Here is an 18,111-nt window from a genome sequence, read left to right as displayed (position 1 = left end):
TAAGCTACTGACCCATATACCACACTTAAATCAGAGGCTTTGACCAATTAATCTTCTGAACACACTAGAGCACTGGGAAATTATCATTGTGGCATGATGAGGTTCCTGTTCTACTACAAGAACCTGATGCTGTCCACCAGAGCAAATTCAAAGGCCTAATCAATAAACAAAGCCAACAAGAAGAGGAAGCCCTGCAAGTGAGATCCAGCAAAGGTGAGTAGGACAAACCTGAAGATGAAAGTCTAGAAGGGAATTAAAGAATTCCACCCTAAAGAGAGGTAATTGGAGATTCAGGGAACTGCCACTATAGGAAAAGCCAAACTTAAGTGTCCCTACCAAAAGAATTACAATTTTTCTACATTTACAAAACATTTGAATATATTTTAATGTGCAAAATGGTAAATATTCCTCTACTACTTTTCCCAAATGCCATCTGGACATGGCCACCTTCAACACCAAAATAAGCTTTAAAAAAGCACCAGCACATGCAAATGGCTGAAGCACTGCCCTGGGTACCAACATCTCTCAGGGGTGGAGGCTGTGGCTTGAGATAAGGTTTAACCTAAGTCAACATCCATTTTTCTAGAGCCCCAATCTGATCTATCCTCTAAGGATAATCAGGAATGATTTTGCTTCTCTCATGCTCAGTGGTACCTTTGCACCTGCTCAGGAGAAAATCTGACACAAACTGCTGGGAACCGTAATGCTCCAGACTGAGAATGGGAGGCAGCTGCAGGCAAGTTTCCCTCTCTCTTCCCCCCCAAAAGTCCCAAGTCCCAGAAGTGCAACCTGAGATGAGAAGAGGCAAATTACCCCACCGTGAACTAAGCTAGGCCACCTCTTGGCTGCCAGGATTTGGGACAGACTGGGGGCTGGTCACAGGTTAGGTCAGGGCAAGAATCTTTAGGGTCCAGGTCTTCCAGGCCCCCTAGGCCCTGAGATTGTTTCCACAGCCCTGAGCCATTTTTGAGGGAACCAAATTAACTCCAACTCCCGCCACCACACCAGGAGCCAACGGCAGGCTATTCGACTGAGTCGTTCAAAGGTCCAAACTGGTGCACATATTTTTTCTTAAAGTACTGGTGAGAGGACAAACCCACAGAAGAAATTACAGAAGGGATTAGAAGAATTCAACCCAAGAGGGATAATCAGACCTTAAGAGAACCATCACTGTTGATGAGGACTGTGAAGCAGGTCAAGTCTCATTTATGCCTCTGATCAGATTTGGGTGGCCTAAGAATAAAAGGTGACTGATTAACCTGTCTCCAAGACCTGCCGATCAAGTAGTCTAAATTTGCTCAACACCACAATTTCAATTCTGTAACAGGCCCATTCTCGAACAACAAGAATTGTTGTTTCTGGACAAGACACGTCACATTCTGGTGAGTTGCTTTGTTTTTTGTATTTGTTCTTTATCGGTTATGACACTGCGAAGTTAAATCCCTGACCAGCCATTGAGCCTGTTCTGAATGAGTCAGAAAAATGCTCCTTCCCCATTCAGAGTGATCACTGCATTCCTAAACAGGTCTAATACAATGGGGAGCTACAAAACCAAAACCAGTCCTCAGAAAACCCACCCTTCCTGGAAAGCAGCAGAAGGAAGATCTAGTCCCTGAACATCTCATGAATCACCGGACCACTCTAGGGCCCTCATCAAATATCATTACTTTTTACCCAGATTTTCACTTCTAAATGTCTACATGAGAGTCAATAATTTCTGGGTTAAATTGCACTAGAAATTTCATTATCCTTTGGGTAAAGAAGACGGGATAACAAATGCTAAATGGTCACAACTGTCTCAACCCCATAACAAAGAACCCAAGCCTAAGACAAACCACCATTACGGGCAGTATATATTTTGTCAACATTTCAATTTTACAGAAATCATCATCAGTACACCTAGATTTGATTTTACCCACAAAAATAAAGTTAGAGAATTTCCTCCAGAACCTTAAAAGACACAATCTCGATGAGACACTAGCATACACCAAAATAGTTAGGCTAAGCAGAAGTATGTTGACCTTGAGCAAGCACATAACCAAAGTAACTACTGGGTATAAACAATAGCCTCAAAATATCTCAGATCAAATTATGAACTCGAATTGAAATGGTTTTAAGGTTAATGCCTTCGAAGAAGATGAGCATTAAAGTCTCCAAGACATCTGCACTGCCAAAATGGAAAAGAGACTCAATTTCCATGGGCTTTTACTCGCAAAATGAAAATGGCATACTTTTCAAATGCCTTCACATTAAGGAAACGATCAAATCAACTCAAATGCTTAGCTGGCTTTAAGAGAGAATTTAAGTTCCCTTAAATATTCGTTAAGGTCACTCATTTATCCAGTTCTCAGTAGTGCGCTCCTTGTGGGCAGAGAATACTCTACCAACTCTTGTATTGTAAGCTCTGAAGTGCTTAGTACAGTATTCTGCATACGGTATGTGCTCAATGAATACCACTGATAGCCTCAGCACTTACCGAGTACGCACTTGCTGTTGTGCCCCATATGGAACGCTTGGGAAGTACAAAATCATCAGACAGGTGATAAACTGTCTTCAATGACAAGAGATCAGCTTTAGGTTCTTTTAAATTTAGTATCTGCCAAATGTTTTCACCATGTAAACAGGATATATGAGCAGCAACAGCAGCAGGCTGAAGTAGCACAGGGAAGGTCTTATGTTATCTTTATCAAAGTTCAATTGCACCAAGTTTTAACTTTTTGGCCCTCTTTCTTATTTCTTTCTTTCAGAAAAGCTAGGGCTAATGTTCCACACTAATTTTCATGATTACTATAACAACTGTTTAAAAGGTATGTGATACACAAGTAACAGTACCATAATCTTCCAATGAGACCAATGTAGTCCAGTTGATTTAAGTTGCAACTCACATTTTACTAAAAACAAAACAAAATATATTTCCCCAGAACTGCTTCTCCCATATGCTCAGTAAACCAGGTGGACTACAATTTTCAAGTAGGGTTTAAGAGTCAGATTGACTAATGAACATAACAGCAGTAAAATATAGCATAGACTGTGAGCCCCACATGGGACAAAGACTGTGCCTGATCTGATTCAATTGATCTACCCCAGATTTAGCTCAGTGTCACCCCAACCTGGCACCCCAATGAGTAAACACACAGAGTCACCGCTGCTCTGCAGACTGAACATCAAATGACTGTGAGCCCCATGTGGGACAGGGACTGTGTTCAACCTGATTATCTTGTACCCAGCCCAGTGCTTGGTACACAGTAAGCACTTAAACATCATAATTATCTGTATTGTTCTTATCTACTTTTCCCTCTAGACTGTTAACTGCTTGAGGACAGGGTACCTGACTGCCAATTCTGTCGTTACTCCACCGTCCCAAGCGCTTAGTTCAGTTCTCTGCACACGGTAAGAGCTCAATTAATACCACTGGTCAATTGATTGATATTTTCTAGAACACAGAGGAAAATCACTCATTCTCCCTAAATGTTAGAATAAGATAACTGTCTAAACAGAAGAATATGTAAATATGTACAAAAGGGCTGCTGGTGGCTCTGAGTGCATAAATACCAACAAGAAACTTAATCAAAGACCGCCTCCTGAAAGATGTGGGATTTCATGAAGATTTGAAGACAGGGCAGATGGTGTCTGCTCCAAATATTTTCTTGCTAACAAGCACTCAGTACGGAGAAAGCGCTTACATGTTATTTTAAAAACTGTGGTCTGGAGAATTTGAGTGGGAAAAGAATTTCAGGCAGGAGGAGGAGACCAGAGGAGGCAGGAGGTGAACGAAGGGTTGGAGATGGGAAAGTGAAGATTGAGGCACCGTGAGAAAGTTAGGTTGTGGGGAAGAAAGAGCACAAACTGAAGTGCAGTAAAGGAACTGAGAGCGAAAGGTGGTGAAACACTTTAAAGCCAAAGGTAGGGGTTTCTGCTTGGCGCTGGGGGAAAAGGGATAATCACTGGAGGATTTTAAGGAGTGGAGATGCAGAAAAATGTTTTAGAAAAATCATCTGGGAAGCAGAATGAAGTATGGACTGGAGATGTGGGAGGCTGGAGTTTGGAAGGCCAGTAAGGAGGCTGATTCAATAGTTCAAACAGGATACGACAAGTGCCTGAACCATTCAACCAACTGTATTTCTGGAATGTTTACTCTTGTGTAGAGCAAAGCCCTAAGTGTTTGGGAGAGTACAACTGACTTTGTAGGTGTGATCCCTTCCCTCGAGAAGTGTAATAATAATAATACTATTTGAGGTGTTTAATAAGTGTTTACTATGTGCCAATCACTGTGCTAAGCACTGAGGTAGGTACTATACAGTCAGATCAGCCAGTCTCCATGCCACGCAGGGCTCATGGACTGATGGGGTGAAAGAACAGGCATTCTAACCCCACTTTACAGATGAGAAAATTGAGCGGCAGGCCACACAATGCTCTTTTCCGTTAGACCACACACTAGCAGAGGAGATGGGGTCTAAAATAAACTACAGGGAGGGGAAAGCAATAATAATAATGTCAGTATTTGTTAAGTGCTTACTATGTGCACAGCACTGTTCTAAGCGCTGGGGTAGATACAGGGTAATCAGGTTGTCCCACTTGAGGCTCACCGTTAATCCCCATTTTACAGATGAGGTAACTGAGGCACAGAGAAGTTAAGTGACTTGCCCACAATCACACAGCTGACAAGTGGCAGAGCCGGAAATCGAACCCATGACCTCTGACTCCCAAGTCCGGGCTCTTTCCACTGAGCAATGCTGCTTCTCTAATAGAGGACAAAGATATATACAATGGGGGGGGGGGGGGGGAGGAGCAGGCATTGGATAAGTACCTAAGAGTTTAGTTGTAAAGGAAGTGCTCAAGTGGCAGTTAGGGAGGCAATAGGGCTTAATCACAGAAGGCCTACTGGAGGAGATATCCTTTACAAGGGACTTGAAGATTTACCAAAGGTGGCATTTACTTGGGTGGAGAGGGACAGATCTGCAGAATGTGGAGGAAAAACTGGCAGAATATAACAAACAGGTTGGATGTGAGTTGAGAGAAACTGAGATGTCAAAGCAATTCCAAGAATGCAGATATAGCAGTACTGATGCAATGAATGCCTAGTTTAATGCAGTCTACTGGGTTTTAGAACAATATTTAAGGAAGTCATCTATCTGAATAAACCACTAATTTTCGTTCAAAAGTCCCTTTTTAATCATTTCAATTCATAATTCCCTCTCAAACTCGATTGGTAGAATGCTCAAGTGTCTTTCTTAGAGAATAAATAGAATAGAAAATGTTTCTTTTACAGTTGTTTTCCTTTTGCAAATGATATATTTAAAATTATCTGAGTCAACTCAATATTGCAGCAGCATAGCCTAGGAGAAAGAACACAGGCCTGGGAGTCGGAGGACCTGAGTTCTAATCCTAGCTCTGCCGCTGGTCCGCTGTGTGACCTTGGGCAATTAACTTCACTGTGCCTCAATTACTTCATCTGTAAAATGGGAATTAAGACTGTGAGTCCCAGATGGAACATGGATTGTGTCCAACCTGATTAGTTTGTATCTATGCCATTGCTTAGCACAGTGCTTGGGACATAAACACTAATACAATAAAAATATTGACAGCAGTACAATATTCAGTAGCTTCTATACTAAATTCTATATTCTAATGCTCTGCACATGGTAAGCGCTCAATAAATACAATTGAATGAATTAAATCAATCTTCTTGAAGATAACAGTAGTAGTCACTGTATTTATTAAGTGCCAACTATGTGTAGAGCACTGTTCTAAACACTGGGAAAAAAAATACACAGGTGGGAGTTGGACACGATCTTTGTTCCTCAAAGAGCCCTTCACAAGGCTCCATATTGCATTCGCTGGTGTTAGGACTGTGAACTCCAGCAGGCATCGGGGCTGCAGAGAATCCTCAGCAGAGAATCCTCACGCGTATATTACTTCACACATGCAAAGTAATCTGGGCTAGCTTTTGGAACTGTCGCCAACACAAAACATTTCTCTTCACTCCTTGAAGCCAGACTGGATTAGGCTAAGAGTAGCAGGGTCAGATACGTGCCCTACAACTATCAACCTCTGACAGATAAGGCCTTGGAAAGTGGGCATTTTCAGTACAGCTCTGAAGGCTGAGCTGTGCTCTAGGTACTAATAATAGTAATGATTGCTGCATTTGTTAAGTACTTACTATGTGCCAGGCACTATACTAAGCCCTGGGGTGGATACAAGCAAATAGGGTTGGACACCGTCCCTGTAGCACATGGGGCTTGCAATCTTCATCCCCACTTTACAGATGAGGTACCTGAGCCACAGAGAAGTTAAGTGACTTCCCCAAGGTCACACAGCAGACAAGTGGGAGAGCCGGGATTAGAACCCAGGTCCTTCTGACTCCCAGACCTATGGTCTATCCACTAGGCCACGCTGCTCCTCTAGACCATGCTGCTCCTGGGGCCCAACTCAAATGGGCCTGGAGGGGACCCAACTTCACTTGGCCTTTGACAATGGGATCCACAAATGGGAGTGTTCATGATGTTCTGCTTCAGAAGCCATGTACCTGAATTTAGAACTACCCCCAACCTGTACATCTGGCATTCACATCACTATCCACTGATCAAGTGACCCTTCAGACTGCGAGCTCTTTGTGGGGAGAGAATGTGTCTACCAATGCCTCTGTATTGTACTCTCCCACGCGCTTAGTACACTGCTCTGCACACAGTAAGCACTCAATAAATGATTGATTCCTTAATTTAATATAGGGGGATGACAGGGAAGGGGCAAGGGTGGGGAGGAGGAAAGGAGAGAGTGTCGAGGCTCAGATATGCAGCTTCCTGAAACCCAACCAGGCACACAAAGGCCCAAAAAGCCTGAATCATGCTGTCTCTCATTCCCACTCAGTTCTAACCTACCTGATCTTCCCTACAGAGAAGCAGCGTGGCTCAGTGGAAAGAGCATGGGCTTTGGAGTCAGGGCTCATGAGTTCGAATCCCAGCTCTGCCACTTGTCGGCTGTGTGACTGTGGGCAAATCACTTAACTTCTCTGTGCCTCAGTTCCCTCATCTGTAAAATGGGGATTAAGACTGTGAGCCCCATGTGGGACAACCTGATTCCCCTATGTCTACCCCAGCACTTAGAACAGTGCTCGGCACATAGTAAACGCTTAACAAATACCAATATTATTATTATTATTACAGCTAGTATTGCATTTTCAAATTTAATTCATCAATTGTTTTTATAATAAATTTGGAGCCAATAACATCTTTGTCATACATCCGTGCAGATAAAGAACACAGGCTACCTGTCTATAATAGTCCTTCAAAAGAGCACCTCATAGAACTCAGTTGAAATTTAATGGCCAAGTCAGTGGTGCAGTCCTATGGGGTTTAGCAGGTAGAGATTCTGAAACCCAATCTCTATCTCAGTCCCGCAGGATTTCTCAGTTGACTGGCCATATTAAGGGTCAGTTGGGCGCACGGCTCATCCTCGTGGGACTTGAGGCTAGAGGAGTCACAGGCCCAAAGCTCACGGAGGACAAGATAAACGCCCGCACCAGGAACACTCGACAGAACAGGTCAGGAGAGAGAAACCCTTCAGGCCCTGAATCAGGTCAAGACTGCTGACTGGTGGTCTGCCGGCAAGGGGTAAAAAGTGAAGCCCCCATCTTGGTTTCACCTCTGGTCCCCTTCTGACTCCACCAGCTGGGAAAGGTTAGCTGTGGTTGCCCACACTGCCCAAAAAGCTGAGGGAGCACAGCCATTGTCTTCAGCCTTTCAATATCAAATCCCTTTGGGGAAACGACTTCCCTATCTTCCCCTGGAGTGGGAGTCTCTGAACATATGTTTCCCCTCCCTGACACACACCATGAGCTGCTAAACCCTAATCCTAACCCAACAGCCCAAGGACAACAATGATAAATGCATGATATTCCGCTGTAAGGAAGAATCTGCTTTCCACATATAAAATGAAATTTAGGTCCCCTTTCCAGTCTTGCCCAAACCCAGGCCAGACCAGAAACACAGGCTTGATGGCTCAGCTAAGAATGTTTCTGGCATGTGTACGACTCTATTGCACATAGAGGCGAGCAGACCCTTTAAAAGTACTCTGCCCAATCTGGGATACCAAACACTGGGCAGAATACGAAAAATTTATCGACGGATGAATGTTAAAATGAATTGGAGATTAAGATTACGAAGAAACGGTAAAGAACGGCTCATCTAGCCTCGAGGGAAAGCAGTACAAAAGCCTTTACTGAAAAGGCTACAGAGAGTTTCCCTAAAGATCGACAGGAGGAACTGCACTTCAATAGCATAAGGAGAGCTTTAACTTAAACATGATGAAAACTTGGCTGCCACTGTTATACTAGAAGGCGCTACGATAAATTATGCAACTTTTTCCCTTAGATGTCCATCCTTTCCTTATATCTATCTGGAATCATTATGGGGCAGGCCTGTCTTGAGGCAGAAAGGACTAAAAAAGGGTCCCCATTTTGCCTTTGAGTTCAAAAACAGTCACACCGCCCACTATTCTCCCATTAAAAAATGTTAAACACTTCTATAAGAAAGGAAAAGGAACTATAGATGGAAAATAGGAAACAACTTTAACCTAAGTTTACATCATTGACCAATTACCGCTCAACAGGACTGGGAACTTGAAAGTCTTACTCTTAGCTCTGAGAAAGCTTGGGGCAAGTTATAACTTCATAATCTGTCTTTGTTTTCTCTTTGTCCTAAATACCAGAATAATTTTGGGTTACATCAGGATGTTGTAAGAATTAAAGCATTTCCAAAAAGTGAACACCCCGTTTAAATACTCCTGTACTATTGTTAACGAACAGGCTGTCGGGGAGACTAAAAATTGTGAGGCTAAATGGGAAATTGAAAATTTTATTTAGAGAAATCCTCATTATTCATCAAAAGTAGAACATAATACTACAGATACAATCATGCTCTACCTCACCATGAATTTAACAAAGCCCAGCATACTCGGACACTTCAAGTTAGTTCGATTAAAACATACTACCTGTGGTTTCAAATCGTTTCTCCAAAAATGGGTGAAAAGCAAGTCAAACTACAGAAATGAGCTTCACTCCAGCCCTGACTTTCTAAGTGTACATTTACAGAGGCTCTGCTGACTTGAAGGTAATAAAGAACCTGCCCTTGGAAGGTGACCTCTCCCCTCCCAGCCAGACTTCCTCCTTTAGATGCCTATCAGCAGATCAATCATTCCAACATTTATTGAGCACTTACTGCTTGCAGAGCACTGTACTAAGCACTTGGGAGAGTACAATATACCAATATAACAGACACAATCTCTGCCCATAAAAAGTTTACAGTTTAGAGGGAAGACAGACATTAATATAAACTATGGATATGTCTGTAAATGCTGCGGGGCTAGGGGAGGGGGATGAAGGGAGCAAATCAGGGCTACTTAGGAGTGGAAGAGGAAATGAGGGTTTAGTCAGAGAAGGCCTCTTGGAGGAGATGTACCTTCAATAACACTTCGAAAATAGGGAGAGTAATTTATCAGATATGAAGAGGGAGGGTGCTGCAGGACGAGGGTGAGAGGCTGGCAGCGGGATAGAAGAGATCAAGGTACAGTGAGTGGGTTGGCATTAGAGGGACGAAGTGTGTGGGCTGGGTTGGAGCAGAGGAGCGGTGAGGTGAGGTAGGAGGGGGCAAGACGATTGAGCGCTTTGCAGACGATGGTGAGGAGTTTCAGTTCGATGCGGAGGTGGATGGGCAACCGCTGGAGATTCTTGAGGAGAGGGGAAACATGGACTGAATGTTTCTGTAGAAAAATGATCAGGGCAGGAGAGCTCTGCTCCTACCTTCCTTCTCAATTAAACAAGGAAGTCCATCTCTTATTCCCCCCTTCATTCCACCCTCCTCTACAGCAGTGAGGTTATACAATTAAACTGCACCACAAGATGGGGGAGGGAGGGCTATTTGACCTCATTCCCATACTGCAGCAGCCCTCCAGTACCCTAGGTTCTCCTTTATGGCTACACAACTCAGACAAGGAAACGCACAATGCTGCCCACCAGCACCTTCATGCCCAATGCCTACTTCAGCAGAAAGTAATCCTGACGGCCGACTCCACCTGGCAGTCACTGCCACCACACCTCTCCGCCCTCTTCAAATGAAGTGAGCGAAAGGAGTGCCTAACACTAGAGAATCTAAAAGGAAGTCAATGACTGGAGTGCCATTACTGATCTCCACTGCTAACTCCAGCCAAACGCAAGTGTAGGAAGAAATGGTAATGAAACAAAAACAAAATCCAAGAGAGAAGTCTAAGGTAATGTTTCAGGTGTCCATTTAAGACACAGAAAACATGGATGAAAACATTCACTGGTGTCCTGGAAAAGGGGGGTGGGTCAGTTGGAAGAGAGCCGGGCAGGCCCAAGAGGTTGAGCATTTGGGTTGACCGATAAGATTACAGTTGCGGAGGGCAACCAAAGACAGATGGTCTGGAAGTGACTGAATGAGAATGGAAAATGTCTGGGCAGAATTACAGAGGGAGGTGAGGTATAAGGTGAGGTATAATACTGGTAAGAGTATTTGGTAGGAGTCTTAAATCAATCTGCAATACTGCATTACAAATCCAATTTCAGGAAACCTACCTACAACCTTAGCCTTAAGCAAATTGGTAAAGGTTGGCAGGAGAATGAAAGAGGGAGAGATCACGATGGGTTCAGGCAGGTGGGGAAAAAGACAGAATAAGATATAACCCGCAAACATTAAGGTCATGTTATTCAAAGTGACAAGTTTATAAATGACAAGTTATTCTTACAAATAAGTTGGATAAAAACTCTTGTTTTTCCTTGTTTCCCCAAGAAAACAAATCCCTTACATGCTCCAAATCAACTGTGCTTCCAGGAATTAGGAAACCTAGAATAATCTCAGTCATAGGGAATGACATATACTGAGAATGGCCTCAAAAGAAATCCCACAATAAGTACGTTAGTGCAACTTGAAAAAGATATGGCACAGCTCTTCATTGCCATCAGAGGTTTAAAACAGGGAGGAGAAAAACTTGCCAGCTGGGAATACACTTGCAGGCAAAAATATTTTCCAACTTATTCCACATAGCCCACCTACAATTACCTTCTCTGGGAACCAATGAGAAAGGCTCTTGATTTTAATAAGACTAAGTAAGGTGAGCAAACCTCCATTAGCATAGGTGTCCTGTGTTACCAATGGGACACAGACAGGAATGTGGTCATTACTTGTCATTAAGAGGTCATAGCTACTGCAAAAGGCAAGAAATTATGCAATTCAAAGACCCTGAATTCATAAGATCTACTAAAGGTACAAAACTCTCCCACATGGAAAATAACCTGACAGATTACTATGCAAATCTAGCAAAAGAATAACTTAAATTATTTCATTTTTGACACTGCAGATTCTCTAAATCTGTCATTCTTTGTTGTGTAAATACAACTAAACCCACCTAGAACATGTGACGTAAAAGAGAAAAAAAAACCAACCCTCCTAAATAAAAAATACTGCATATAAATCAATGTACCCATCTAGTAACAAACTGAGAACTCACCCAACTGCAAAGATATATTTTTAAAAAATTCAAGAGAAGCTATTCTCATGCAAAGCCAAAGGAATACTTGCTGGGAAGAGAAACTCAAATAAACTAAGGTCTGAACTTAGGTCTGGTGAATGAAGGTAAACTTTTCCATTTTTACAAGGGAAAGATTTATCCTGGCAAAAAGGCATTCAATGTGTTTTTCAATGTTTTTCAATTGGCATGACTCAGTGTAAGGTGGGGGGGTGACGGAAAAGAGGTAAAAAAAACAGCAACCTTCAGAAGCTTGAGGCTCCCATGTGATACTCATCAGCATCAAATGTATTTATCGAGAGCTTACTATGTGAAGAACACTATTGCACTCTTAGGAGAGTGCAATTCAATCAAGTTAGCAGACACGCTCCCTGCCCACAACACTCCCAATTGGGCCTGCTAACTCACTTCTCCCTTTCTTCCTGCCCCACATTACCACCAGTATATCATCTTCACCATTGGTATTGACTGAGCGCTTATACTGTGCAGATTTCAAAATGTCAAAAGCAAAAGTAGTTAGTGCTGAGATTTCCAGCTTCCCAACTGTGTAAAGGCTGGGAAGGGCAAGGTTGTGACCTTTCCCAGAGTTATCACTGCCCGGATGGTCTTCAGTTTCCCCATCACCTCCAATTTGCCAAGCTACGCCCAGATAAAGCTACGGAAACAAACTAGAATCCCACTATAATGTTAATTTCAATCAGTCATATTTGAGCGTTTGTACTAAGTGCTTGAAAAAGTAACGATGTAACAGAATTGGTAGACATGTTACCTGCCCTCAAGGAGATTAGAGTCCAGAGGGGGAGATAGGGAGTTATGTATATAAATACCGTGGGACTGAGGGAGGGCTGAATAAAGGGTACAAATCCAAGTGCAAAGGCAATACCGAAGGGAGAGGGAGTAGGGGAAACGAGGGCTAAGTGGGGGAAGGCCTCTTGGAGATCTGATTTTAATAAGGTTTTGAAGGTGGGGTGAGTGAGGGTTTATCAGATACGAAGGTGAGAAGTGAGCGCACTGGGTTGTAAAAGGAAATCGGGGAAGGAGGACAGGAGGGGCGAGGTGATAAAAATTGGAGAGTAGTATTGGCAAGGGCAACATAATGGGGTCCTCCAGAGCAAACTAATTCCTAGAAGTAAGGGCCGACCGCTGCACCGACAGAGCTCCATTGTCTTTAGCCCTGAGCAGAGGGAGGTACAAGCATGTGAATGCCAGGTTTGGAAGTCTGGAGGAGGGAAGAGAAGCCCCTACGCTTCACCCACCTCTCCTCCCTTCACTCATCATGACTGACTGATAGCCCACTCCCGCCACTCAGGACCCCAATCCATGCTATTTAGGCCCCCAGGAGCACCTGTAAGTTAAATCCAAGCACAGAACAGAGTGGGAAACAGAACAAGGTTTTCTGGTTTTGTTTTTAAAACAGTCCATTAAGAACCAGCTTTAAACTGGAGCCCGCATCTTTCTGAGCCATGTATCCAGATAGCAGTACAAGTTCAGAGATACAATTATCCAAAAACATAGACAAGCTTCCGATTCGGTAACCAAATTACACTTCAAACTATAAGTCTGGGTCCCAGAAAACTACCACTACGGAAAGTCACGCTTACCTTCTTGTCTTCCTTTACTTTGTGTGTTTTCTTCTTCATTTTTTTATCATCCAACTCCTGATCTGAAGTAATAGCAGGGTTGTCAATGCCACCTTTCCAAGTTTCCACAGGGGAAAGAAGTGGATCTTCTTCACTTCCACGATGCCTTCCTTTTCGCTTTGTTTTAGAAGTAGGGAAAGCTTCATCATCGCTTGCATCTGAATGTGTTCTCCTATAGTACGACTTGGCCTTGCTAAACAGTGTTTTAGATTTGTATTTGTATTTTGAAGGCCGCCTCTCCCCAAGGTTCTTGGATGTCCTATCCAAAAAGCCGTTTTCTTCGTCACCCTGGGCATTATTTCCAAATGAATTTCGAATTTTCATAGTCCGATTCTGACTATCGTCGGGGACAGCATAGATATCCTCCGAAAAGCCTTTTGGTTTAAAAAGAGTATCATTAGGTTCTGCATAATTATCTGAGGGATCCATATCCTCTGGATGTGCCAGAGTCACTCGAGAGGACTGTTTCCTGGGGTTCTTTCCAATCCCTGCCTCAATTGTCTTTAGCAGATTAGGATCCAGTTTCTTTACATTTGTCTTCGGTAGAGCTGGTTTGGGTTTTATAGGTGGAGGCACTTTATGGTTGCGCTCGTGGTCATGAGAGTTTGGAGTGCTGTGAATAGGGTATTCATTCCCTTCCAAATCTAGTCGATATTTGGAACTCGGGGTGGGGAGCAGCTGCACATCATCCCCAATTGGACTGTAAGGTGGTGGGGCTTCAGTATCGTCTTCTGAATCTGGATAGTTATTATAAGGGAAGCCTCTCGAAGACGGAAGGAAAACATCTTCACTCGGGTGGGTTGATTCCCTGGTGTTCTCAGACAAATAGGAGTTTTCTATCATATTTTTTTTTTCTAAAACATCACTGAAAAACAACGTGAAGACCTCAGTTTGTCGGTGATACTGAGACAAAGAATACAATGCGGTGAATTTAGCAGTAATTTCTGTTGCTATGTGCTCTCCTTCTGTCATTAACTCCTTAATAGCCTCATTCTCGAAAAAATCCGCTTGACTATCGGTCACGGCTACCAGTTGAACAGGAATAGTGTCTTGAACTTCTGAAAGAAACGCTCGAAGCATTCCCATGGACGCTTTCCGTTTGGCAGAATAGACCAAAATGTAGCCATGAACCAGTTCATCTTTCCTTACTCCGATGGAAGAATGGTAGGATAATATGGTTATCTGTATTCTTCTCCTTTTCTCACCTATGATCTTATCCAGCATTAAAGAATTATTCTGTCCAGCCTGAGCAGCACTGCACGAGTGAGACTCAAGGAAAGGTGAAAGAATGAGATCGACACTAAATGGATCGCCGCACATGGCACACATAACGATTCTCAGGTCGGCTTCTGAAATGTCTTTATTGATGGGAACGGGGCTTACCACGTCCAGATTGTGTTTCACCGATTCCAACACTCCTCTCAGGGCTTGCTTTATCTGAGTCTCATTAAACTTTCGAGGGTAAGTACCGGTGGGAACATCTACAAAGGGACACTGCAATTTGTTTGCCAACTGCTGCCCCTGGTGCCTGAGAATCGGTAAATTCTTGCTGACGCTGTCCCTCTGATTAGCCAAAATTAGCGTAAACGGAAGAGTGGCCATATATTTATCTCTCCTGTTCTGAGAGGCTTCATTTCGTATTTTTCCGATACATTCCCCGATACTGTTCAGCGACTCGATAGAATTAAAAACACAGAAGCATCCGTGTGGTTTGAAAGCAGCAGTCCACAACTGACTTAGAAGGTAAGGGGACTTGGAATCAACTGGCTGAAGATCCAGTTCGTAAATTTTTCCATCCAGGGCATACTCATCATCGGTGGACTGCGTCCTTATCTCATTTGCTAGCTCTTGGGCAAGACCATCCTTACCTAGAATAAAGAGATTCACCTTATCTAAGTTAGCACTATCGTGGTACAATCGGAGGCGACCATGGTCTAGCTGCAAAAGACTATTGGCAAGCAGCTGCTCAACTTTTATGTCTGTGCAACCCTGGCCACTAAGACAGGTTTCTTTCGTGGGATGATAAACAAATCCAATGTGTTTAAGTAGAAGAGACTCCCGATCAGGAGCAAGTTTCTGTAAAGCTTTATATTGAGGCTCTTCGCTCAGGACCCTGTGAATCTCACTCATCTTATCTGAACTGGGTGTTGCATTCAGATCTAGATCATAAAACAGCTCGGAATGTTCAAACAGCATTTCCTGAAACTCTTCTTTGGCTTTGTCAACTATCTCTCGCTGATGCCTACTATACACCTCTTTGCTATCTGCTTCAGTGATGTATTTGAAAGCTTCATCCTCCATTACAAAACACATAACTTCTTCCCAAGGTTGCCCGGGTGAAATAAACGGTATTTTTTCCAGGGTCTTTTTGAACTTTTCCTTCATTTCTACCCTCCTCTTCTCAGATATAAGATGTTGGACGTGGTTTTGATAGACCTTTTCGGCTTCTAAAGTGCTAAGTAGATCATATGGGATCCTTCGATCATTGACTTTGTCAATGTGGTCTGTTTCATCCCAAGGTGTTTTTTCAAGCACCACAAAGGAAATATGAAAATCTGCTCTTTTCTCCATCAGTTTCAGGGCTTCGGACCAGTTCAAATGTTCAATCTCTTCCAGGTTTGGCAGAAGGGTGCTAAGTGCCCTTGGGAGTGTATTGATATATTCTTCTCTTCTTTTCCTTATATGCTCCTGTCTGAGTTGCTCGATGTGTTTTGAAAACGTACTTTTGGCCTTTTTTGTTCCCTCCAGGTTTATATACTCCTCGTAATCCGGATGGTTTTTTAATTTATTACTAACAGTTTTCCAAGTTGCATGATAATCTCTCACAGTTTGCACAAGTTTTTCAAATTTATCCGTTGCTGTGACAACAAGTTGTCGCTGTGTTTTATAAGCATCCAGATAGGGAATAATTTTAGGTTTTCCCCGGGTTTTATCCAACATTTGTACCAGCGCAGTGAAACACGTTTCAACGTTGACATTGAACCTTGCCGACGTCTCCACTACGAGGAGGTTCTTTTTGTTTGAGGCAAACGCCTGGACCTCTCGAAGATAATGATCCACACATTCGTCACATTTAGTTGCTGCTATTATTATGGGTTTTTTCGATTTTGATAGCTGGATATATAGGTTATTCACAAATTTAAGCTGATCGTCAAATTTCCTATTGCAGCCCTGACTCACATCAATGCATAACAAAAACCCATCTACATTAAGCTTCCCTTCCGGCATCTGTTTCTGCTCAAAGTCTTGCTCCAGGCCTAGTTGATCAGTGCAAATGTACATTAGTTTTTCTGCCGACTGCAATTTGGAGAGCGCTGCACGCTTTACGTACGGTTGCAGATTCGTACTCCGGTGAGGCAAGAAAGTCTGATCGTCGATGAACTCCGTCTGTTCGATGACGTGAATTTTGCATTCTACTCCATCTTCACCACTTTGGGTTACGTCACCCCAGTAGAGAAAGTGATCATTGTTGACTACTCGGCCTCCAAAGTCAATTGTGCTAAGCACAGAGGTATGCTCAAGGTTATACTCGTCGGCCTTCGAACGCACAAATCTATTGCACAGACATGACTTGCCAACTCCACAATTGCCTTTGTCTTTTTCTGTCCCAGAGAGTCCTACTACACTGATAGCATAGGATGGGGGTCGAGGCTCTTTATTCTTTGCCATTATAAATCTCTTCTCATCCTTCTCTGTTCACCAAGATAACCAGTGGAGTTTCTCATTCTGAAGGAGTCTCTGACCGTGTATATCCCATATTCCAGAATGAAATTTAGCTCTTTGTAGTTCCCACATTTCCACGGAGAAAGCACGCCTTCGCGATCCTCTCAGTCATCTTCCTAAAGGGAAAGAAGAAAAAAAGCGGTCAATTCTAAGATCATGTGAATTACTTCATACTTTAGAAAACTCGGATTTTCTAAACCAGTAAAGCAAGCTGTTCAGTTCCAGTTTGGAAAAGCACTGTCTAGAAAATAAAGTCATGAAGGGGTAAAGAGCAGCCATCAAAATTCACACAATACGATCTTAAATTTTAACATTTTTCCCAAGGTAAAATGATCGGTGTATTTCCATTCAATTCTACCTATTTTAATCAATACTGATTTGGTTAAATAAAAAAGGACACCAGGATTTTTTTTTATCCCAGTGGTTTACAAAGCAAAAATATACAAGGCTCCACATAAGACACATACTTTCAACAAGGAATTTCATGTCACTGTACAGGCATTCCAATCAAACAGTTAAACAACTTTTAAGATATTTAAAAGTCAAGATGAACCGCCCCAGGCCATGTGGGAAACTGGAATCAACCCTGACTCCTCAACTAACTTTGAAATTCTGACACCCAATCAGCTGCTGAATCCTTCCAGTTCCTCCTCCCAACATTTCCCCAGTTTTGGTCCTCCCACTCCATTCAAAGAGCTACCACCCTATCCCAAGCTCTTGTCATATTATGCTTAGCTATTCTATCAGCCTCTACCCTAGTCCCCCTGCCTCCAGGGCCTCTCTACTTCGGTCTAAACTTCATACTGCTAAACAGATTCAATTTCTGAAGCACTCCTCAAATACTTCCGGTGGCTACCCATCTTCCTCCGCCTTAAACAGAAACTCCATATCGCTAACTTCAAGGCTTTCCATCAACTTTCTCCACCTTAATGAATCAGCTCTTCACCCACCGACCCACAGCTCACGTTCTTTGTTCACCCAAATTCTGCACTCTGCTTTCAATTCTCCCGCCCTCTGATCTCTCGCTTATGCTGGACCCCTGGAACTTCATCCCCTTCCAAAATCCAGGATGCAGCTTCTCCCATCTTCAAAGTCCTCCTAAAACTCAACCGCCTCCAGGAAAATTTTCCATGATCAATTCTCAATATCCCAGTCTCGTGTCATCCGAGAATCCCCTGGCCAAGCCTATCCTCAGCATTTCTGTATCTTT

The 18,111-nt window shown here is 43.0% G+C and overlaps 1 protein-coding gene across 3 annotated transcripts in view; it reads right to left on the bottom strand.

The window, feature by feature from the left end:
- Positions 1-18,111, bottom strand: part of ARHGAP5 (Rho GTPase activating protein 5) — a 67,654-nt gene that overhangs the window by 39,412 nt on the left and 10,131 nt on the right. For all 3 annotated transcript variants that reach the window (XM_029079548.2, XM_029079547.2, XM_029079549.2), the window contains exon 2: positions 13,140-17,017. In XM_029079548.2, the coding sequence (XP_028935381.1) occupies positions 13,140-16,847 (3,708 nt within the window). In that variant the 5' untranslated portion in view covers positions 16,848-17,017. The remainder of the gene's footprint in view (positions 1-13,139; positions 17,018-18,111) is intronic.

This window comes from Ornithorhynchus anatinus, chromosome 14 (genome assembly GCF_004115215.2).
Source record: "Ornithorhynchus anatinus isolate Pmale09 chromosome 14, mOrnAna1.pri.v4, whole genome shotgun sequence".
Taxonomy (NCBI): domain Eukaryota; kingdom Metazoa; phylum Chordata; class Mammalia; order Monotremata; family Ornithorhynchidae; genus Ornithorhynchus; species Ornithorhynchus anatinus.
Note: the sequence above shows the minus strand (reverse complement) of the source record. Positions and strands in the feature narration are given on the sequence as shown.